General features: G+C 39.1%; 1 protein-coding gene across 8 annotated transcripts in view; it reads right to left on the minus strand.

Moving 5' to 3' along the window:
- Positions 1–25174, minus strand: part of REPS1 (RALBP1 associated Eps domain containing 1) — an 87325-nt gene that overhangs the window by 2772 nt on the left and 59379 nt on the right. For 3 of the 8 annotated variants that reach the window (XM_077143303.1, XM_077143299.1, XM_077143306.1), the window contains exons 9-19: positions 24849–24970; positions 21350–21430; positions 15728–15815; positions 14871–14972; positions 12786–12855; positions 11301–11419; positions 10435–10499; positions 7443–7628; positions 6327–6422; positions 4728–4876; positions 4555–4590 (exon numbers count right to left, since the gene is read on the minus strand). In XM_077143303.1, coding sequence (XP_076999418.1) covers positions 4555–4590; positions 4728–4876; positions 6327–6422; positions 7443–7628; positions 10435–10499; positions 11301–11419; positions 12786–12855; positions 14871–14972; positions 15728–15815; positions 21350–21430; positions 24849–24970 — 1114 coding nt within the window. Of the gene's footprint in view, positions 1–1334; positions 1426–4554; positions 4591–4727; positions 4877–6326; positions 6423–7442; positions 7629–10434; positions 10500–11300; positions 11420–12785; positions 12856–14870; positions 14973–15727; positions 15816–21349; positions 21431–24848; positions 24971–25174 lie in introns of all 8 variants that reach the window. The other 5 variants (XR_013168540.1, XM_077143300.1, XM_077143304.1 and 2 more) reach the window with 5 other exon arrangements.

The raw sequence follows: 25174 nt of genomic DNA on the forward strand, positions 1-25174 counted from the left end.
GACAAGAGTTGAATGTGGACCATGAGCCCTAATCTGAGGACTTCTGGTCTAGAACAACCATGGATAAAACACTAATATTATTTCTCGGGTCTCAGAGAAAGAACTTCACATATAAAAGGAACTTTTTGACCTGGGGGCGCCCCTCAGCTTCTTTTGGTAGAACCAGATGTGGCAGGAAGATGAAACAAACAAGCCAACACCAGACCCACCAGAAGTTGAATGAAGCATGTGGTCAAGGCCTGTTCTTGCTTGATAACCCCTGATGGTACATGCAGCTGCACATCAAAAGAGAGCAGAGCACCAGAAGCCCAGCAACCCATCAGATTATAAGTCAACAAGCCTGCATCCAATCAAGGGACAGAAAACCACTAAGTGGGCACCTTCCCCTCCTGGTGCAGTTTTCCTTCTAAAAAAAATGCAGCTCTCAGAAAGAGCCATGGAGCCATTTTCTTTCCTTTCTCTGGCTCCCACATGTTTTCTCCCTGCTTTTTCCCTTCAATAAATCTGTTATGCTTTGGCTCACTGTCCTGTGCAGATTCCTTAATGACTTCGACCCAACATCTGGTGCCAAAACCTGGGAACAGAGATTAGCCCCAGGCTTGAGTTTCCTGGCCCCTCAGGGAATGGGACAGTCACCCAGTCTACGCTGTTTGGAGGTTAGACTGATGCTTGAGTTTCTCAGCACCTTGGGGTGACGGGACAGCCTTCCAGTTGACACTGTTCCCCAAACCACACAGTTATTCAGGTTTCCATGCACTTGACGGTTTGAGTTCATCAGCTCAAATCATCTTGAAGTGATGCTGGCCCACCTCCATGACTCTCAAACATTTACTACTAATTTGGCCCTAGGTAAGTGATGCCTTTCTGCCCACATCCTCTACTTGAGAGTTTTGTTTGGTGTCCTGGGGACACCCCGGTCCACCCCAGTGTGGCGCCCCAATGCAGTGCCCCAGTCTCTTGGCCTAAAAATCTGAGTACTCAGTCAAAACTCTCCAATGGCCATTGTGTCAAACAACACACCCAACAACTAATCCAGAGACCACGGGGCCCACTGCCCGGCCCCTGCCCATGGTGCCACTGAACAGGCCACTGGAGAGTCGACTATACCATGGTGTCTCACTATGGGTTCGGACAGCTTTCCCCTCTTCAACAGGTGTCACCAGCCCCAGAACTGGGTGGCCTCCTCGGACTAGCCGCAGATGACTGACAAGGCCCGGGCTTTGGCATAGCCCGGACTGTGATCGTCACTGCCACGGAACCCAGGGTAACCTTAAAGGTGGCAGGTAAACCCATTGTTTTCATTATAGACACAGGCACCACATACTCTGTCCTACCTGAGCATTCGGGGCAGCTCATTCCCTCCTCAATTTCAGTCATAGGTATCCCAGGTCAACGCTCAGTTCCTCTTAAAACATTACCCCCAGCCTGCAGTATAGAAAATTATAACTTTTCTCATAGCCTTTTAATAATTCCTAGCTGTCCCACACCTTTATGGGGGCAAGATATTTTAACAAAACTTAAAGCAACCCTTCTGTTAACAAAAATAAACTATGTCAATAAATTGCCTCAAATCATTCTGCATGTGTGGAGGAAACATTCTCTTCCCCTAAGGATATCTGGGTAATTCTTAGGAATTATGACTATGTATATCTAAAAAATCTTCAACCAAAATGTCTAACCCCATCTTGGACAGGGCCATACCTAGTTTTACTCACCACCCATGTTATTGCTTATTTCTCCAAAGCCTTAGACTCCCCTTTCTTAGGTGCCCACTTTGTCTCAGAGTCTTAGCTTCTGCAGCATTCCTTATAAAAGGATCTCTTAAACTTGTGCCATATGCCCAATTATTTGCCCTCTTCTCATAACCTCCCTTCCCTTTTAATTCACCAAGCTATTTCTAGCACCTCTAACTCTTGTATTCAATCTCTATATGCACAGCTCCTTTATAATTCCCATGTTAAAATATCCTATTCATCAACAAACCCTAACCCAGCAAAATTCCTCACTCCTCCAAAGCATCAAAAACCTATACACAACTGTATAGAAACTATAGATCATTTTCTTCATCCATTTCCCAACATAAAGGCTTCCCCTCTGCCTCCTGGCACCACTTTTCAACAGGCAGAGCTCACAGCCCTCTCCTGGCCTCTTAAATTAGCAGCCACTCCCCTCACTAACATTTATACTAATTCCAAGTATGCTTTCTATATTATTCATTCACATTTAGCTATATGGAAACAGAGAGGATACCTTACTTCTAAAAATCCTCCAGTTATTAATAAAACTCTCATTCTTCGATTCCTTGAGGCAGCACAAACCCCTGCCCAGGTAGCAATTATTCACTGTAAGGGTTATTAGAGTGGAAAGGACCCCCATCTCAATAGGTAGTAGTAGAGCAGATGAAGAAGCAAAAAGACAGGCTCAACCCCCTACTCAGCTTCTAATAATGCCCACCCCAGCACCTACTTTCTCCACCTTAGAGCAAATGGACTTGGCCCAGCTTGGTGCCACCCTTAAAGGGGGATGGTTTTTACTTAAATGATAAAGTAATCTTGCCCCAACAGTTGCATGGAAAATTTTAACTAACCTGCATGACTGGTTTCATATTAGCACCAAGTGGCTAGCCTCTCTCCTATCTCAAACCATAAGTCATCCTAAACTTTACTCGGTGCTCCAGCATGTCACTAAAATACATACCATCTGTAAGTGCTCCACCCCTCAGGGCAATCTCAAACCAGCCCCTTTCCTTTCCATCAACAAAAGGACATATCCCTGGGCAAGAATGGCAAATTAACTTCCTTATTAACTCACCAAGGTCTGCTTAAAGGACTCTCTTTAGCCCTTTCTATGATAGGCGCAGGATATTATTTATGTGGAAACAGAGCTTACCCAACACCTCCTGACAAATGGACAGGAACCTGTACTATTGTTATATTAGCCACTGAAGCCCAAATCTTAACACTGAAATGGCTTCCTCAGGGCAAATTTCCAACTTTGGATCCTTCCTTGAAACTCACTTCAATAAACCTTAAAAATGTAAATATAGAGAATTAGGCCACCCTGGATGTTGTATTCTAGAGAACCCAGGGCTAGGTTACACTTTATATTGAAGCTTTTTCTGGTTTGTTGGCATCCCCCTACTAAAAGCCTCTATCTTAAACATAATGCGAATGATGCAGCGATCATGGAATGCTACTATCCAAGCTTTAGAAGAACAAGAACAATCTTTAAATAGTTTAGTTGAAATCGAAAAGCCCTACACGTCCTAACCGCAACAGTGGGAGGGGCCTCTGCAATACCAATGAAACCTGCTGCTTTATATCAATACAGGTCAAATAGAACAAAACTTAAAAAATACTAAAAGAAAATGTGGCCATAATAAATAATAACTTAACAAATGAAGATTCTTCTTGGCTAGAAAACTTTCTCTTAAATTTTTCATTCTTCTCTATCCTTTTACGAGCTATTCTGCTCCTCCTCACTGGGCCCTTAATTATCCTCTTGCTAATTTTCCTCCTAACCCCTGTCTCTTACAATGTCTTACTAGATTTGTTTACAGGTCAGTAGCAGCTCTGATCAACCAGCAAAATTCTGAAAACATACTCCTGCTACAACAGAAATTTGAAAATTTGCTCCTGTTGCAACAAAAATACGTTATCAGCCCGTTTCAAGAGAAGATATCCCAAAACCCAATTAATATGCCCCTGGTCACCTTGAAGCAATTCTCCCCACCCCAACTATGCCCATACTCAGTAGAAAGTAGCCAAAGAAAGAACACAATGCCTCTGCTCCTTCTAAAAATTGCTTTGCGCTAAGTTAAGGCACAAACCCAAACCCAATCCCAGCTTTACTCAAAGAAAAACGCAGGAACATCAGGTTTCAGAAAAAGAACCTTCCATATAAAAGGGACTTTTCACCTAGGGGCCCCTCAGCTTCCTTTGGCAGAACCAGATATGGCAGCAAGATGAACAATCACCAGACAAGCTGGCACCACACCCACCAGAAGGTAAATGAAGCAAGACCAGATATGCATGTGGTCAAGGCCTGTTCTTGCATGATAACCCTTGATGGTACATGCAGTTGCACATCAAAGGAGAGCAGCGTGCCAGAACCCCAGCAACCAATCAAATCATAAGTCAACAAGCCCGTAACCAATCAAGGGACAGAAAACCACTAAGGGGGCACCCTCCCCTCCTGGTGCAGTTTTCCTTTTAAAAATGCAGCTCACAGAAAGAGCCCTGGAGCCATTTTCTTTACTTTCGCTGGCTCCTACCTGCTGTCACCATGCTTTTTACCTTCAATAAATCTATGCTTTGACTCACTGTCCTGCATGGATTCCTTAATGAGGGACATTATTCTCTATATTTATTTTTCAGAAGTCTGCAACATGGCTTGTGCAAGGGGGTAAAAATGGAATTGCAGCTAAACAATAATGGAGGGGGACAAAATGGGAAGAAAATTATACCAACTCATAAAAGAGAAAACTCTCAAGAAGAACAATTAAGAAACTCCACTCAGGGCGGACCACAGTGGCTCAGCAGGCAGAGTTCTCACCTGCCATGCCGGAGACCTGGGTTCGTTTCCTGGTGTCTGCCCATGTAAAAACAAAAAATAGAAATTCCGTTCAACTAAAGAACTATTCTGACTGCAATTTCTTTCAGTTTGCCACTTTCAGCTGCGCTTTTTGTTTCTAGTAATTAAATGTGTTTAGAAATAGTGTTGACTACCGAGGAATAGATGGCTGTGAGGCAAGAACAGCAGCTAAGACACCAGTCTTTTGAGTATGTTCATCGATTTCTGGCCTTAATTCGTCTTCTGATTTTAACCTTCTCCGAACAGGTTTAGGTGGTGGAGCAAGAGGTGTGGTGCCTTTGCTCTAGAAGACAAGAATTCCATTACTGAGCATTTTCCCAAGACACTCATTCAGCATTTCGACAACATCTTTTGCTTTCTTTAAGTCACTTGACTTCCTAAATTTAAAAACCCATTTGCCCTAATTTAAAACTATTTATGGTTTCCTGCAAGAGCTAAGTTAAATTACAATAGAAAACAATTTTCCTAGTTGATGTGATAATGAATGCAATTTACAATACAAATGTTTTTAAAAGAGTAACCTAAGTTCTAGAGATCAGAGTCTGATTCAAGACTGTTTTAACATAAACATGATACTTGTTCAATGTATGCCTGTTTAATATATTTTCAAAAGGGAGTCTCCAGAAATAAGCATTTATTATCACCATATGATTGCTAACCAAAAATCCTAAAATAGATCATTTTAATGAATAAAACAAGTTATCATAAAGAAGAAGAAATCTAGGGAATTCTTTTTTAAAAACACCAACCCTCGTTAAGATATACAATTATGATTCTTGAAAATGAGTGGACATTTTGTTGGGGATTACAGATATGCTAAAAACAGAATGAAGTATGGTATTTGGATATCTGCTATAACATGATTTCACCTGTAAATAAGAAAAACAAGAATCAAGTGTCATTCCTTTCATCAGTGTTATTTTTAATTGTTGCGATGAGTTGACAAAAACACAATTTATTATTAATAAAATATTAATGTAGAAAAAAGTGTTCAGTAAGTAGAAGTTCAGTACTTTTCAGGAACATGCTGTTTTAATAATTTTTCAGAATGTATGGATAACAGAAAAAAATTATTAACAAGGCCAAAATTATGCTCTCTTGGGGAGGGGGTGTATGCTGATACCTGTAATTTACTGTGAAATGCATACAAAAGATAAAGATTAACAGAAAGAAAGGAGGATGGATGGAAAGATCTGTGATAAGGCAATTACAGTCAAACACTACAAACAAGGTGGTGGGTTTACTCGTGTAGAATGCTAAATTCTTTCAGCTTTTCTATGTTTAAAAACTTTCATAATAAAATGCTTGGGGAAAAAACTGCCTTAAAGCCAGTTACAGAAAAGGTGACGAACACAAAGTATAGTGCTAACCTCAGCAGGTTGATAATTTTCCCCCATTATACTCAAGATTGCAATAAAAGAATCTGAATTTGACCTGTAGGAAAGTTCTACTTTATGTATTTGGAAGGTATAAGAGCCACATGCATTTTGAGAACTTGTAGTATCCTGCTAATTCAGATTATGGGATATTATCTAGAATTTTTAAACAGGCAGACCTTGTTCTGCAATAGACAGAATCTTTTTCAAGTAAAGGCAGGGGAAGGGGTCAGATGATCTCTTTGGACTTCACTTCTAAGATTTGTGTCATTTTTAAAGTTTTAGGAAGTAAAAATGGTCTCAAGTAACTTTTCTTATGTACAAAATGATCACTATTGTCAAAGACTTTCTGCATACCACATTGGCAGGAGTGCTAGCAGCTGTCTTTTCTTCCATTTTACTATCTGTTTTGGCAACTCGAAGAGAACTTGCAGGATCAGAAGATTTTTCAACCTAGAGATGAATACATTATCACTCAAGTACACATATATAAAACATAATTATGGATCAATATTTAATATGTAACAATTTATAAAGTAAACAATAAAGAAATATTCATCCTGACAAGAGAGCTGCCATGAGGGTGAGAAGCAACTTGAGAACCACGCTGAAGGCCTCCCTGCACTCTTGGGGTTAGGCAGACCCCAGTAGCAAGTCTGGGCAGATCTAGGTGGGAGGGGGACCAACATCTGTGAGTGAGATGGGCACACCTGGGCCTCCCCACAGAACCACCCTCCTTCCTGGACACACAGCCAAACCCCTGATATCACCAAGGTCAGGTAGAAAATGATAGGTTTGAAGAAATGACTAGAAGAATATTTTCCAGGGATCAGATCTATAATAAACCTTGACCTAAATGGTGCCAGTCAAGTTAATATGGAGTTTTTGATCTATTATGGTGGTTCAATCTGGGTTGAGACAATCGGTACTGAATTTCAGCATTCCACTAGCCCCTCCAGCTCCATCTTTGTGCTCAGTGAGGTCTGGGATCCCTAAGAACTTTGGTTCTAGGAACACTGCCAACACTTTCAGGTCAATTCTGATATCCTGTAAACCATCTCTCAGCCCAACTAAGGCAATTAGCATAGAGACTGAGGGTGGTTGCCTCTCAGAAACCCTCACCCAAGCACAGACTCAGATGCTTTGCATTAGGATGAACCCCCAGAGCTGTGTGTTAATCAGGACCAGGAGGCTGGCTGTCCTTGACCACCACCTCCTCCCACACACCCCTTCCCCGCCCCCCGATCCCCATCCAGACTAAGTAGCCTGCTGTGGCCCACGGGTGTTGGACACCCTCACAGAGGCTGAGGAACCCTGACCTGGGGAATCTGTAAGAAACAGCAGAAGGGATCTTCTTCATTGTGGTCCCCTCTGCCATTTGCTCTTTGAGATGCTCCTCTGTTCACACACAGGCTGTGGGCCCGCAGTACGAAGATTCCCAGCAGAAAATTGGATAAACTTTTAAAAACTAACCGGCAAGACCTCAGGATGCTGCTCAGCTTCATCGCTGTGTTCTTCATTCACACTTGATGCGGCAAATACTTCAAACTGGCTGAAATCCGCGAAGTTGGGCTGTTCTGGGATCTGCTGCGGTGAGGTACTCGTGTGGGCCATCAGGCCGTCGGTGTCCACGGAGCGGTGTACGGCGGCACCTGGCGCCTACAGGGTGGTTGGACAGAGGGACATTTTGTTTACAGTCAATGCACACAGCAGCCTTTTTCCTCTGGAATGCACTATAAAGTGTTCTGTTTATGATCTGTAAACTCAGAGAGGTCCACTACAGTAACTTGCAGTTCCAATAGGGCAAAAGTGAAAGGACAAGACACTCAAAATGATAAGATGACAAACCCGCAATAAAAAATCTTTTGGAAGATCCTTAGTGGCCAACTAAGTACATCGATGGAGAGGAGAGGGGAGGCTTGGACACATGACTCCACCTGCACCTTTGTTACTATGGCTCTGTTCCTCTCTGCTCCTTGTACTTGGGCTGCTGCACTAGTTTGTTCTTTAGAAAGGCTGTTTCTATGTTTCTTAAAAGGTTGCTATTTTTAAAGTGAAAACCAGCACCCAACACTTCAGGCACATTTCCCTTTGATTTGCTCTCCATACCTTTGCTGGACCAATTCTTCTAAAGCCTTCAATCCAGAACACATTTACTGAGTATCCACCTTGTGCCAGGTCCTAAGGATACAAGCTGACAACCTACTGCAGGATCAGAGACGCAAACAGGGGCTCAGCAAAGCGTGGGAAGTCTTATGGGAAAGCCGGTGGAGTCTGTCTCTGCTCCTTACTGTCCTCCTGGGCGTGACACAGAAATAGCTCTCCCCCCTTCTCCCCTCCCAAGGTCCTCCTGCCTTCCCACACATCCAGTGCTATTCCTTTCAGGAAAACATGCCAGGCTCACCACTCCCACCCCCCCCCCCGCCCAGCTCCTGTCTTTGTGGGAGTCATGACTTTTACAGAATGCCCTTTTCTCAGTAGGTACACTTTAACTTCAAGTCCCTGCTCCAGTATTCCCTCCTTCAAGTTCCTTTCATCTCCTCAATGAGACCCTGGCTTCATGAGCCAGTGAGACTTTCCAAAGCATTTTTATAGACATTCGCTGTGCAAGGCTGCTCACTATTATAACTGTTATTTAAAAATCAGTCTTCCCCCTAGAGTGAGTTCCTTAAACCAAGAGACCAACTCACTGGACTTCACAGCTTAATCCCAGTGAAAAGAATTTTTGTTGACCTTTTACAAATTTCAGTAACTTTTTCATTAAGGATCCATCTTCATTATAAGACCCTAACTCAGAAAAATCAACCAAATTTATTCATGTTAAATATAAAGAGTTACACAACCCTCACAGCTATAATCGAGAATCTATCCTAGCAGATTAGAGTTCTGTGAAGATCAAAACAATTTTGACTTGGAAGGGATCCCGAAATCCTCTAAATCCACCCTTCCTGATACATCAACAGACCTAGGGAGAGCCCCCTGAGGTCATCCAAGTGCTGCAAGACCTAGGCACGAAAGGCCATCTGCTGTCTCCTAACCCACTGCTCCTCCTACTAAGCCCTACTTGTCAAGGTGTCATCAATTGGTTCATTTTTAGATTGCTTTTAAAAAATAACCCAGATCATTATTGGAACTCTACCTTCCAAAAGACTTAGCTTCACTGAATGAAATGTTCATTAAGAATGACCATCAGATACTTTGACTAGTGCATTTCCTGATATAATATGTAGACAGCTTAACTGAACACCATAAGAACACAGAACCTTGAGTAGGGCATGAGATTTCGTTGGTTTGTTCATAGTGATGCCCTGATAAATCCCAGAGTGAGTTGAACAGTGAATAAAAAAATTTTTGTAAAGTCCCCTTTGGGGAATGGTGAGAAAGGGGGAAAATTCAACTTCCCCAAGTGGAATTCTTGATATTCTCACAAGCAGTGGGGACAACCAAAGCAATAGGCTAAGCCCCCAATCTTGAGATCTGTTCATATGAAACTTAACCCCACAAAGGATAGGCCAAACTTACTTAAAACTAGGCCTAAAAGTCACCCCCAATAGAACCTCTTTTGTTGCTTAGATGTGTTCTCTCTCTCCAGCCAACACAACAAGCAAACTCACCGCCCTCCCCTATCTACATGGGACATGACTCCCAGGGATGTGGACCTTCCTGGCAACGTGGGACAGAAATCCTGGAATGAGCTGGAACTCAGCATCTAGGGATTGAGAAAACCTTCTCAACTACAAAGGGGAAGAGCGAAATGAGAGAAAATAAAGTGTCAATGCCTGAGAGATTCCAAACAGAATCAAGAGGTTATCCTGGAGGCTATTCTTACGCATTAAATACATATCACCTGTTAGTCAAGATGTAATGGAGAGGCTGGAGGGAACTGTCTGAAAGTAAAGCTGTGTTCCAGTAGCCATGTTTCTTGAAGATGATTGTATAATGATACAGCTTTCACAATGTGACTGTGTGATTGTGAAAACCTTGTGTCTGATGCTCCTTCTATCTACCTTATCAACAGATGAGTAAAACATATGGAACAAAAATAAATAATAGAGGGAACAAATGTTAAAATAAATTTAGATTGAGATGCTAGTGATCAATGAAAGGGAGGGGTAAAGGGCATGGTATGTATGAATTTTTTTCTATCTTTTTATTTCTTTTTCTGAATTGATGCAAATGTTCCAAGAAATGATCATGATGATGAACATGCAACTCTGTGGTAATACTGTGAATTACTGATTATATATGTAGAATGGGATGATCATAAGTTAAGAATATTTGTGTTTGTTTGTTGTTATAGTTTTAAGAAAAATTAGAAAAATTAAAAAAAAAAAAGAATGACGATCAGGTAACTGCTTAACTTGAAAATAATTCTAGATAAAATCAAATACTGAACAGATGAGAGCAGGTCATGGGGACTGTGACAACTGCTATGCAATGGCTAACACCAAGGAGGCGTAATTACCTGGGAGGGCTGTGGTCTTGGAGGCACTGCAGGAGGGTGCGTGACAACTCCAGCCTGCTGCTGTCCTGTGGGAACACACAAGCCTTCTTTAAGAGAATACATAATCACTCTGGTCACAGAAGAACAGGCCGAATGACTGTGTCCCATGATAGAGATTTCTTGGAGGGCAGATAGGCTCTTGTCCAGCTGCCAGCCCGGCCCTTGTGTCCAAATCACAGGCTTTTTCTTGGGGCTCATCTCTCTTATTACCATGACTGCACAACGCCCTCCTACCTGCTCCCAAGTTATCAGATACTCTGATTCTCATCGCCCATCTCTGACTGTTCTTTAAACTATCAAATATGAAGACTTCCACATTTGCCCTTTTCACTTGACACTTCCTTCTACATTTCTATGTAAAGGATTTTTGACTCACGAGTCCAGGGACCTGTTGAATATTTTCCCTTGTCTTCCTCACTCCAAACTCATAATGACTGAAACAGAACACCTTCACCCTCTGCCAAAACTTCTCTATTTCAACCAACAGTAACAACCCTACCAGTTACATACAAATAGAAACCTTGGTGTCAATTATGACTCTTCTCTCTTCCACATCAAATTAGTAAACAAGACCTATCAGTCCCCTCCCACTTAACATCACACTACATGTTTTTTTTTAATGTCCCATGACATCTCGCAGTTCCTATCTTTTGTACCTAAATGCATTTTAGACAGTCCTTAAGAAAAAATTCCCTCTCATATGATATTGATTAACTCAGTTTTTCTTCAGATAAATATAAGAAAAATTAAATAAATATTAAGAGAAAAAGACCATGATACTTTGTGACTGGAATGCATTTCCCCGGGTTATGGCTCGCTGGCCCTACCTGCGGTGACTGCGAAGGCCCGGTTCATGTCTAAGGACGAGGACCTAGAATGGGAGGGCTGTGGCCGTGGAGGAGGAGGCGGGGGTGCAGTGTTATCGGGCGAAGCTCCCGAATGAGACCTGCAAAATTCAGCCCATCAGAACTCCTCACCACTGCTGATACTGGAGCATCTTTCCTTTTAAGCATTCAAACTCAGCTAAGCAGTAAAGGATCTAACCAGCTGCAACATTTTTCTCAAGCAGGTGCACAAATAGTAGAATAAATAAAGAAGCACTCTAAGATGTGCCTTAAATATGGGGTTATTTAAGGCAGCAAATACTTTCTTTAATAAAATCAGACATTAGGCTAAATTTCAAAAATTAAAAAAATAAAGTTATTAACGTGAATTTAAGATAGACTATGAAGTTATACATTAATCTAAATTTCAAAAATTTAAAAAATAAAGTTATTAACATGGATTCAAGATAGATTATGAATCTAACGTAATATTTTCTCATTTGGATATCTGTAATAGTGATCTGAAAAACTATTAAAAAAAAAAGAAACTCTATTTCGTTTTTGATTCACTTTCAACCTGCTTTAGTCTGGGGTTTGGGGAAGGTGAGGAGGATCTGGCTCCAGTAACTGCCTACTCTATGCCCCCATAGCCAGCCCCTTCTGGAGGTGACTATACTCATGCTTGACTCTTGAGATTCACTACTTGTTCCTAAAGCCTCCCACTTCTGAAAAGAGACACTCTGTGGACCCTGTGATCTGCTACTCATATAAAGATCTAACACGGACCATAAAATCCAAGATGACTGAGAACTCAGAGGCTTAGAGGAAGAACAGGACAAACAGCCTTTCGCCTCCCGAAGGCTTTGGAGATTCTACTGCTCATCTTTCCCTGCATCCCCAGGAGTGTGGCAAAGGAAACTAAGCATGTGTAAGTAAAGAGGAGAAAGGCTGCTGCCCTGCACACAGCTTTCAGTGGACAGATGGACCCCTTGCTACCTTCTGCCCCACCCTAGGTGGCTGTGCTTCTAGATGGCTTTTTAAACAAAATTCTTTTGGTACTTGCCATAAGGCTACACTGGAAATCTGTACATTTATTACTTTAACAGATTTACACTGTTTACCTTTAACAGGGACTATTCTACTGGGGAAAAGTAAACAGTTTTTTTTTTAAACCTTCCACAAAATAACCAGGAAGAAAATAAAGGTTCCTTTGGTTTTCTATTAAAGTTAAAAAAAATGAAAATTATTTGCTTCTTTATATAACTCAAAAGGTAACCCAGGGCAGGCCATGGTGGCTCAGCAGGCAAGAATGCTTGCCTGCCATGCCAGAGGACCTGGTTTCAATTCCTGGTGCCTGCCCATGTGAAAAAAAAGAGGTAACCCAATAGCCTTCAGAAAGTAGAATAATTTGTGCTTGGTTCTAAATAATTTTAACTGATAAAATGTAACAGGAAACTTAAACATGCTTTTATTGATGAAAATACTGACCTTTGACGAGTTACATTGTTCCCGATTTGTTCTGGATCAGAAGCATAAGAGTCTGAACTACTGTAACCATCTGCAGATAAATAGAATACATCCTATTTAATAATAATCATTGTTCTACTTTTTACTCTACATACCCCAAACAATTACAACTGATACAGTTTTTGAAATCAGAGATATTCAAAGATTGGCTAAAACGGCTGTTTACCCCACTGTCAGTAAAGGCAAAAAGTTAAATATTAATGAAATAAACCTCAGCATATTCATTTAAAGTACTATGCAGATAATATTAAATTCTGGAAAAACTATTATTTAATGACAAAAATATTCCAAATAACTCACCATGAGAATAGGTTATAAAATAGTACATATATTATATCATTTTATAAAATAGTAAAATTATTATATATGCACAGAACAAGGATTAAGATTGACACCGAATATTAATCATCATCTGTGGAATAGTGACATTATGGATAATTTTTTGTTTTTGATTTTCTATGCTGCATTTCTACAATACATGTGAATTATTCTTTAATGAAAAAGTCATTTTGAAAGGACAAATTATAAATATTTTAAATAAAGAAAATATTTTGAAATTGTTAATGTGACAATGTTAAAAGCTGGACTGGGAATAAAATGTGCTCAGAAATAATAAAATTTATGGAAGTAGCCAAGGGTCTCTGATTTATCTCCTAAGGAATCTCCACTTCCAACTTCCTCAAAATTGTATGAGGAGCAGACAGTTTTGGAAGTAGATGAACAGCTGTGATGGAACAAAGAAATTAAAAAATAGAAACTTAAGGGACAATTTGAAGGGATGTTACCATACACTCGCAAGTGTTTTATAAACTGAAAGAACTGGCTATTTGATTAGTTTCACTGTAAAACTTATCCCTTTCCTTTTTCTTGTCAAATCACTGAATTATTTAACTGATTCAAGGACGTATTTCTGTTGTGATGTGCTAATAGACATTTCAAACTTAACATATTCCAGATGTGCTCCCGGACACACCCGCTCTTATCATAGGATTCCTCACCTCCCAGTTGCTCAGGTCAAAACCCTGGAATTGTCCAAATATAACCAGAATTCAACCACTTCTCGGCATATCTGCTGCTCCTTCCCTAGACCAAGCCATCACCTTCTCTTGCCTGGATGAGTCTGACAATCTCCTAAATAGCCTCTTCCTGTTTCAGTTATGGCTTTCGCCCAGCCTATTACCAATTTGGCAGCTAGAGTGATCCTGCTAAATGGAAGATCAGACCATGTTACTGCTCCCTTCAAAACCTGCCAATGCTTCATCCATCTCACGCAGCAGAAGTCCACATCCTTACACAATCCCTACGGTAACAATGTTGCTGTTCTACCACTACCTGTGGCCAGCCAAACTTGCCATTCCTGTTCCAGGTGGTTACTTGCTGTTCCCAGTTGAAGCCAGGTCAGTTCCTAACTCAGGGCTTCACATGTGCTGCTCACTATGCCTTCTTCACACAGCTGATGCCTTCAGCTCCTTCAAGATTTAACTCCAGCTAAACCTTTTGGCCAGAGCCTTTCTTTGACCATTTCATTACTCTTGCTTCCCTTTCCCAGTTTTATTTTTATTCTCAGTTTTAATCACCTGACTATAACTTTTTCCTTTTCTTTTCTTCCCCCCCCCCCCCATCTTTACCCATAGAATGTAAGCCCCTTTCCCCATAGAATATAAGCTCCATAAGGTCAAAGACTTTTTTTTCCTGTTTTATTGCAATGTCCTCAGTGCCTAGAACAGAGCCTGGCACATATTATCTAATGAACACTGCTTGATGAATCAATCTGTAGGAAAGAAAGGAGCTAATGGGGAAGAGCCAATAGACCAGACCTGGCTCTTCTGAAAGGGATGCATTACAGGAAGCCTGCCTTGAAACAGGTTCAAGAGGCAAAGGGCAATCACTTAACTATACATTAGGTGGAGAGTTTAAAAGGGCTGATTATTTCCTATAGTATTCCGTAAAGATGGTATTAAATGATTATACATTTGAATTATTCAGAGCCTATAAATCCAGACTCAATAAGCTTCAAATGGAAAAAGAAATGCTATCTTCACTTACCTACAGTATTTCCAGAAGGAAATTTCACTGATGAATTTATCTTATTTTCTTCTGAAAGGTCAGGAGGTTTCACAAGTAATGGGCTAGTGGGATTAGTATGATCTAGTAGAGAATTAAGATGTAAAAATCAAGACGTAGATATTTGAATTGATAAATCCATAGATCGCAGAGGACACAATCAGGTTGATTTTATTTAGCTACTCTGAAGAAGTGATAGGTGAATTCATGGGATATCACAAAATAATATTTTTAATAAAAACATATATAAACCCATTTATACAGAATTTTCTTTTCAGTTATAATAGAGGATACTTCACAATGAAAAAGTTAATCTGCATGTTCATACTTTGTTAATTTTATCACTGGATCCCTATAAACAAAATACCACACAATGGGCTGCCCGATAAGTAATTTATGATATATTTAAAATATATAAAATATATTTTATATTTTTATACTTTGAAAATATTTTTCTTACACAGAAAAGCAATCTACTTTTGAATAACTCAACTAAACCATTTAATCTAAAACGGGAAATTTCATGTGTTCATATTAAAACACTGGTTTGCTTTAATGTATATTTTTTCAGTGTAGAGTTCACACTTTAAATGTAAATTCACAAAAGTAACCATAAAAATCCACAGGCTATTAGGAAACTCACATTTTCCAAATGTCCTTATTTTAAAACTTTAAAAAACTGAAATAGAAATAAACATAAATGTATATATGTATAATGTCTGAAATTACTGGCTTAAAAAGTAAGCAATTATGAAAGAACCTTGAGCCTTGACAGAACTATCATTCCTGTTTTTATTCTGACACTAAATCAATATACAACCCAGCAACAGCACCCTCACCACTGCCAGTTCTTTTAAGCTCCATTTCCTGCATGTGGATTTTGCTTGGAGTCATTCGAATGGGAACCGGATGAACGATGGCAGTATCCTAGACAAATGGGAGGAAACACAGAATTTGTATTAAAAATATCAAGCTAATACCATGAAATAATCAAAACCAACAAGACTTTAAAGTTGTATAAAATTTCTCATTCACACGAAGGCTTAACTAAAGATACAGTTTTTAGATTAAAAGTTCCAGAATTACATTTAAAAAATCATTAATAATGCCCATTAACCTGACTTATTTTACAGCAGGTATATTTAAAGTTTTGAGTAATTAAAATCTGCATGAACAAAACGATCATATATAGTTCATGATAATATTCAAAAGCAAGGTGGTTAGTAATCTAAGGAAATTATCTAAATAAATCTGAGCCTTTAACGTTGAAATGAGCTATTTTATGAGAACCCAAAGACTAAGTAACAGCCTTAAAACTCATTTTTACCACCCATCTGCTCTTTTATGCTCAAGAAAATTTGACAATTTTTTTGCCTATAAAACAAACTTAATACCGACTCTCTATAGGTTAGGTACAACTGTTTAAATTTGACTTCAAAATGTAGTGTGAAACGTCCACACAGGAATCCACCTTCAAGAGGACCAAGACCCCTACCCTAGCACTCTTCCCCTACCTTTCTCATGACTATAATACAGCTGGTATTTCTAAACTTCAAGTCTAGTCAGTGGAGTAAAGGAATTGGCAGCACAGACTTTTGAAAAGAATGGAAAGTAAAGGGAGGGAAGCAGATGAAGACAGGGCAGGGAGGGGCTCCTGGGCCCACAGGCAACCCGGCCCAGGACTGGTATCCTCAGGAGGAACCAGGGTTGACTGGACATCTGATTTACCACCAAGACACCTGCTGAGGACACTGTTGTAGGATCTCATGGGGGGTTGGCCTCTCCACCAAGGAGTAAATTCATATATTTTTTTAAATGCACTGCTGCTAAAGAGCAAACTGTAGATCCTTACAACTCAAACATCAATACTGAACTATGTTTATAATTTCATGCGCAGGAAAGTGACCTTTTAGTGATGCCGGAGACTGTCAAGTCTGTGCTAGAGAAAGCCAAATCCTACCGTATCATTTCTTATTGACAGGCTTCCTTGGCTAACTCTCATAATCTCTAAATTTAAACCACTTATAGCAAATTTATTCCATATGGCTATTATATTGGCAGATTCATTCATAGTAACTTCCTGTCCCCAAGATAGAGAGTGAGATTCTGGACAGGGTTCATGTATTTATCCAGTAAAATTGAACTAACATTTTGCCTACAATTCTAAAATTATAGTTATACAAATGAGCATAAAAGATGGATAGATGCTTAGATTTCTAATTTAATAATATGTAATTCTCAGGAAAATGTTTATAACCACTCATTTATGATATATTGTTTAAGTTATACTGATGGCTATAAAAATTGGCTTTAGGAACAACTATATTGTTTTCTTCATTTAAAATTTTAAACAGCAAAAGTAATTTTTATGAAAATGAGAATTTACGATTATAAAGCAAGATCACAGGAGAAAGAAATAACTCATAAGACAAAAAGTTCTTATTCAAAACCCAAAAGAACCTAGGAAAAGCAAGCAAGGAAAAGTTATTAGCAGATGCTTTTAGTTCTAATAGTCATTTAATATGCATTCAATAAGTATATATGTATGTGTACCTACTAACCTGAGTACTACCTACCTAAACAGATTTATAAAATTTATAAACATTGGAAATATTAGCTAGCCTTTTCATATATTTTCAGTGCAATAAATGGATGTCACAATAATGACTCCAAATCATGAATGTCCCATGACTTCATTCTTCAAATAATTTGCATGATAGTTTTTTGTACCAAGAAGTCAATTTTCTGTATAAACATTAGTCATACAACCACTGTTGGCCTGCAATGGCTTTAGTCCAATGGATCCTGGTGTTGGCAAAAGAAAGCTCTGGGATGAGCTTTACACACATGGCCACACCTAACCTCAGACTAACAGATTAGGAGTGCAGCCAGGATTGAGAACTTTGACTTCAACTGTTTCAACGTCCAAATCAAGAGCCTCAGAGTTCTGACTACAAGACGCCAAAGCACTTTCTCTATTCCAGACTAGCTTCCCCAAATTAAAAAAGAAAAGGAGGAGAAGGTAGAAACAAAAGAAAAACACAGTGGCATGTCCTGCCCACTTTCTTCTACCTGCTCAATCACGCAGAGCCTTTAGGAAGCCCATTCCTAATCACTTATGACGCATATCAATCTTATATTGGGGCACCTGATTTTATGTAATTCAGCACTTCAGCAAATAATGTCTTAGGTTATGCTCATCTATCTATATTTTCATATCTTCTCATATATTCTATATGCCTTGACTACTATTATTCCTGTCTGAATCCAGCCCTGCTTATTTCCCCTCCTGTGTCACTGACTTGGTCCAGGTACTCATTACCTCCTCGAGCTCTTTTGATCCCAGGTAGCTTTCCTAGTGATCTTCCCTAGCTACCTGGCCCTTGCCTCCATCTGACTGTGGTGCTCTGTGCTGGCTCCTGTGGCCTATATAATGCAGTACAGAGCCTGAGTCTAGCACAAAGAATTCCCAAACTGGTTTCCATGACATTCTTTAGCCCTATCTTCCATCCCCACCATCCTCCATATACCTTCACCACATAACAGACCATGCTGAGAACATTCCCTCTCCACTTTAAATGCCCTTGGCCACCTTATATTTCACTCAAAACCAGCAGACAAATATAACTTTTGAGAAAACTTCCCCAAATATTCCAGGCTGAGTGAGTTAGTCGATTCTTCCTCTGCCAGTTTTCCTCACAGCTATACTATGGTAATTATGACAGTTCACTGTCATAATCATCAACTTATAATAATTTGACTGTGGACTACTTAAGACAAGAATCCTGATTTTGGCATCTTTGTATCCTGAGAGTGTTACAGACCCTAGAAGGGAGCACACCCAAACCAAGTGAGTTGGAGGCACAGCTGGTGATCAAACTCCCTTCCTCTCATGTCCTGAATTATCACAACTTCTGCAGCTCTCAAGAGCAGCATATCCATGGCAACGATCAGTGTTATACTTCGCATCGGTCTGGAGTCGTCCCAGGGTTTGGGTTAGAGTACACTGCAGCAGAAGCAAATTCTATCAGAGGCTTTTACCTGATAAACAGTTCAACAAAAATAATCATGTTTCATCAGAAACTCAGCTTCATGAGAATTCTGGGAGACTGATAACCATCCAGCCCAAGCTTAAATGTGAGGTCACTGTGCTATGTGATGGGCATCTCTAAGGGCTATAGAGAAGTTTAGAGCTTATCACAGTCTTGGATTTTATTAAGCAAATGGCCATATATCAAGTTTTAGTTTCCTTTTTATATCACATGAAAAGTTTCCAACAGCAAGGTATGCTGGATTCATATTAGAACTGCAGTGTTTTTCTTTTTTCTCCTAGGTGATTTTCCTTCTAATTCAAATGGGCCTTATTTACTTATAATCTTGATTTGCATGAGCCTTGCAAAGGACCATCTATCTGAGATTGGGGCTACAGGCTATTATGTGTAAACAGACAATATTTCATATCAGTATTAAATGACAGTTAAGGTACTCAGACCCATTGGTGCATGCAGGGCAATTCTCCTCATTTAAAGTTTAAGGTGAAATTACTGTTCAAGGAACAATGTTTAAATTAAAGTTTGCCACTGCAAAAATGATAGTTCTAGGTATCAGATTATAAATATTTAAGAATGGCAACTTTATGTATCAATTGTAGAGGGCTAGATTCAAGTTATAAATGCCAGTTAATGGTTTTTTGTTTTCCTAGAGCATCCGGTCATCCTAGAGCTACCACAGGAAAGTACTGATCTGTAGCATTCTAAATACCAGCGATGACATTGATAAATATGGATATTATTCCCAAGAAGTAAGAAGAACATCACTATTACTAAGCCAAACATTGCCCTGCATTTCATTCCAACCATGAGTCAACTTATTTTGCCTCGGAGTTCTAGGTTTTTCTATCTAATATGTTTGCCTGGCCTCACAAAGAATCAGAATACCATGAGTGATTATTTTCACTATTTCCTAAGGATTAGAGCATAGAATAGACAGTTTCTTTACTGATACAACAGACTTTCCTTCCTGATTAAATACTTTCATCAAATAATTTAAATAAAATTAACTTGACTGTGTAACTAGGAGATAAGAGTGATATGGAGAAATGAACCTTTTTTTTTTTATCTTACAGCACCTGTCATTTCCCAAGAAACCTTAATTATAGATGGTGATAAGCAGCAAAAATTTTAAGTTCTGTCTTTTTATTTTTCCTGTGGTCAACGAGTCAGAAGTTAAAATAAAAGAATAATGCCCTCAAAGTCAAGCAGTAAGTGAAGCAAACTGGAAAAAATGATCTGCATATTAATTTGCCCTAGAATAACTAAAAGACTACAAAATAAACACTTAAAAACCTGCATGCATTATTCATTTGAACTGAATAAATATAAGAGCATCGTTTACATTTTAAGTATATATTAATACTGTAAAATTATAAAACATGATGGATCCATTAATTTACACTACTGAAGATACACTATCATCTTTAAATGCCACTTCTCCAAAATCCACATTAAATGACAAAATCATTTTTACATTTAATTAATAAATGCTGGTTATCTTTCATAGGAAACATCTAAAGAATGCCTGAGTCACTGTCTCTGTGTCTATTCATTCTACTCATTTTTTAAAAGCCTACCTTTACCCTCTTCTTCCCTTTCTACTTACTTCCTCTTTTCTTTTTGGAAGGTAGCTTATTAGCATGTCCTTCTCTTTAAAAGAAAAAAAATAAATAAAAAGAAAAAGCAGAGGAATGAGCAGCAAGAAGGATGATTACAGCTAAAGTTTTGAAGTTTTCAAATAATTTGAGGGACAAGTAGGGCATATAAAATTAAGTCTATGGGATTGAATTTATTTGTTAAATCAGGATGTAAACTTTGTAGCATTTTCAAAGCAACACAGGAAACCACAGGTAGACAAGACAGGCTCGTTTGCACAGTGGGAATCTGACCAACAATGCTGTACTATTTTGCTAAACTTGATTCTTTCTAACAGAACCCAACACACTAATGAAATCGAAGCCATATCATTTGGATTATTAAAATAAAGAGTAACAATGCATAAATATTTACATACATAGTACATATTACATGATGTGTAAGCATACAAATAAAATAGTATTTACATAAGTGTCACTACACTGAAATAAGCAGTATGTTTAATAAAACATACACTTAATTAGCAGATGAAAACAAGCTTAACTAAATCAGTTGTCACAAAATGCTTCTGTAGACGTGACAACACATGTACCAGATTTTAAAAACATAAATTTTTCTCTTACCAAAATAACCAGAAAATAAAAAGAATGGCAAATGTTCTTTCCACCAGTAAGCACACAAAAACTGAAAAGCCTGCCACCGTTTCCCTCTAAGCACTCCACTAAATCATGCATATCAGCTAAAAACCATAATGAATGGAAATTTGGGTTAATAAAATTAATTTCAAACAAGCAAGCTAAGTGATTGACTTACAGGATCAGCTGGTGCAATGTTAGAATCAAATTGGGTCAGAGTTTGTGAGCTTGAAGAGCGTTCGCTAAATGTCTCCCACTGCTGGACAGACAGAGGAGACACAAGTCAGCACGGTGAGAAAGATGGAGGCAAGGTCCCTGGGGAAGACTCAGCAAAGTAATTCAGAGGCTGCACTGCAAGTTGCGTTGGATAGGCTAGACAAAATCCCATGATTTCTATCTCTCCGTATACATTTTATACTAGGTCATCTTGTAATAAGCAACTTCCCAATCAAATGTCTAGTAATGTTTACCGGAACCTCTAAGGAAGAGATTCAGAGCCTTTCAGACTTCATTAAGATTCAAAACACAACATGGAAACAGAGTATAGGCCACAAATGGCCACAAAGCATAAAGGGGTTTGTCTTGACTAGAAAAAGAAAGAATAACGTCACATTCTTCTTCTAACATCCCAATGTCTGTACAATGATTTGGCAAAGCTAACAAAGCTTAAGTACCCAAGTTTTGGCCAAAACAAAGCAAGTCAGTGCGACTTGCCAGTGCGACCCCTGAAAGATGATCCTGCTATGTACGTGCATATATTTTACACGTGTATAGATATTCAATAAGATATAATTTAGATAAAATGCAAAGAATTTTGGAATTAAAATATGCTTCAGTTCATGTCAATATGGGCAAGTCAACCCCTGCAATCAGCACTACAAACAGGGCCATGCTAGACCACAAGATAGCACTGCCAGTCCGCCCCCCACCCCCCCATGCTAGGAGATCAGAGTGCGGCCACTATGAGATCAGTCAAGCGTCTGAGTGTGTGTTACATGTAGGAGATGCATTTTGAGATGAAGCCCTACTTGTCCTAAGGAGGTCCATAAAGCAACATTACACCTCTTCAAATAGGTGGGGTGAGAAGCCAATTACATAGTAAATTCTATTTGCTTTGGAGATCTCAGCAATAAAATAGTATAGGCACTTTACATAAACATTGTACAGTTATCCTCTGAAGAGGGAAAAACACCTACACATATACAATATATACACACGAATGCTTACACACAAACACATCTACTCTATTAACCAAAATCCTCTTTTTATAATTCAGTATGGGAAGAACACAGTTTTATGCTTTAAAGTTTGACTTACTATTTAAAATAAGATATTCAGTATGAGAAGATATATAGAAATTAAATATTAGCAAAGGATCATAGTGTTGAAATTATATACCAAATTGGCATTCAACATCTTTCCTACAAATTAGTTTTAATATCATGAAAATTAAGATATTATACTAAGAAATAATGATGCATTCAAAGTGCTTCTTGAATACAGAAAGCCCACAATAATTTATTTTATCATTATACATCACTACAGATAAGTGACTTACCAATATCTGTTAATAAAATTAGTTTCTTCAAGAATTATTTTTGCATGGTTAGATACAGAAGGAATTTTTAAAATCCTAATTATCTATTTATGGAAAAAGAGTTTAGGTTCAGGAGATATTTGCCCAACAGAAGGTATGTACCTATATGCCTCATTTGGGTGAGTTAAACTTGGTTTCCCAAGACTGTGGGCGAGCCAGCTCCCCAGAGGCAGGGACGCTTTCTTATCTTCTTAACGTCAATATGAGAGTTAGGAGCAAAGGTTTTGGAAAGAGACTGGAACCCTAGTTATGCTGGAAGACTTGGGTGACTTATTTACCCTTTCTATGCCTCCATCTCACCACCTGTAACAGAGATTACCAGTCCCTGGCGCACAGGACAGCAGTGGTGAGAACTAAGCGAGAAATCACACATGCAAAGAGCTTTGTGAACAGTGCCAGGCACGTCCAAAATGCTCAAGTCCACAAGGGATTCTGCTAGTGGCACGCTGGCCATGCCTGAGAGCATCGTGTCCACAGCTGGCAGGCACTGAATAAGTATTTGTGGAAGGAGTATTAGTGATCTATGGCAGAAAACTAAATTCCATATCCTAAGTAGATATATTTTTGTAGAAAAATCCTTAAGATGTCTTAAAATTGATGTTAGTTTTATTAACATTTTGAGTTTTCACATATGGTAAAAAAACAAAAACAAAAACAAAACTATGACATTTAGGACCAAATTGCCAAATACTACAAAGTAAAACTCAATAGGAGTATTAAATAGGGAAAATGCAAGTACTGAAATCAGAATTTAGAAAGGACTTCCATCCCTAGTCTTTAATGATCACATGCAACTGTATTTAGAATGAATATGGGTTTTCAAATTGAGATGCTTTAGAAAGAGCTGCTTTTATTTACAAATTGATTTAAAAACGAAAGTAATGAATAAATGCAGTAAAACTGGTTGCAAGAACAATGACCCTACACTCTCTAAAGCCTCTCCAACACTAGCAAATTCTTTCAAGGCTTAATCCCTCCCTCTAGAAAAACACTTATATTAATGGTTTCACAACCAATGGTATTACATTATGATGTCTTGGAAACAAGTAATGACAGAACACAGATGATTATCCTGGCTGTGATTAGGTCTGAACACTGCAACGAGTAGGTTAAAACTGCCAGTTACTTCTGTTTTCCACTGTCCAGATTTAACTGGGGTGCCCTTTAAAGTACTTTTCTGGCTTTACAAGACATGGAAAGCATAGACGCTTACAATTTTTTCCTGAAAGTCAGCAAACTTTTATATTTGTAGCACTACCTAGAAGTGATACAAAAAAGTCATAAGGGTGAAAAAAACGTAGCGTGTTCGCAAAGGAAACCACTCTAATAGTCTGGAGCTGCGGTTTTTAAACGGGGCTCCAAGAGCACTAAGGCTTTACAGAGGGGCCCCTGGGGTTGTTTTAGGGAAGGCAAGGCCTCTGGCCCTCTTCCCTTATTCTAATCAGAGCTGCTCTACTTTTAAAATATATTAAAGAGTTCCAAAAGAATCAGGGAACAGCACACTTGTCTCAAATTCTGTTTCAAAACTGCGCTTGGTCATGTGTGACAGATCGTCAATCACTGCATTTATAATGGTTAAATCACCCCATTTTGTATGAAATAAAACCCAATTATTATAAATAGCTTCTTATAGAAAACAGTTCTCTTCATGTGGAAGTGGGTTAGTGGCTCCCTATATCCTTCCAACACTGAGTCCAATGTACAACCACTGTTCTCCCCACAGGGATGTGAAAGCAGTGGACAGTGAGCGGCAGCTGGCTGGAAAACAAAGGCCTTCTGTCCAGACCTCGGATCTGTCCACACTGCTGAGATCTCGGCCCATCATACAACCCTTGGACTCCCAACTTCATGCGGTCTGCCCTGCCTAGTTCCCTGGGAGTTGGAGGGGGCAAGGGCTGGGAATCTGATGATGGCATGTATATGAAAACTTAAAAAGTCATTTATTTATCATAGTCATATGGGGAATGCTCTGTCAACTAGGCACGCATGATGAAAGAGTTATCTGCTGAAATGAGCCTGTCAGAACCTCTTACCTTAACAAAGTTAACTTTTAGTGAGAGGAAAAGGAAGCTCTGCTAACCTCACTGCTCTGATTCAGCTCTGGCCATGTCTGGTTCAGCGATGGCATTGACGGTGACTTGCTTGGAGGTGCTTCTGCAGGAGAGCCTGAATAACCTACCTCACCTGGCTGATCCCCAACACCTGCAATTTAAAAACAGAGCAACTCTCTATAAACAATCTACTGTTGGCTTAGGAAAAAGCTAACAGAAGATTTTTCAAAAGTGATGAGCATTTTAGCACTAAGACAATACTTATTCCTGCAAATTACTGTCTTACTGAAACCATAGCTTTTTACAAAAATAAAATCCAGTTAGGAATAAACAGAAAAAAGGAGTGTTATACATG

Source organism: Tamandua tetradactyla, chromosome 25, assembly GCF_023851605.1.
Source record: "Tamandua tetradactyla isolate mTamTet1 chromosome 25, mTamTet1.pri, whole genome shotgun sequence".
Taxonomy (NCBI): domain Eukaryota; kingdom Metazoa; phylum Chordata; class Mammalia; order Pilosa; family Myrmecophagidae; genus Tamandua; species Tamandua tetradactyla.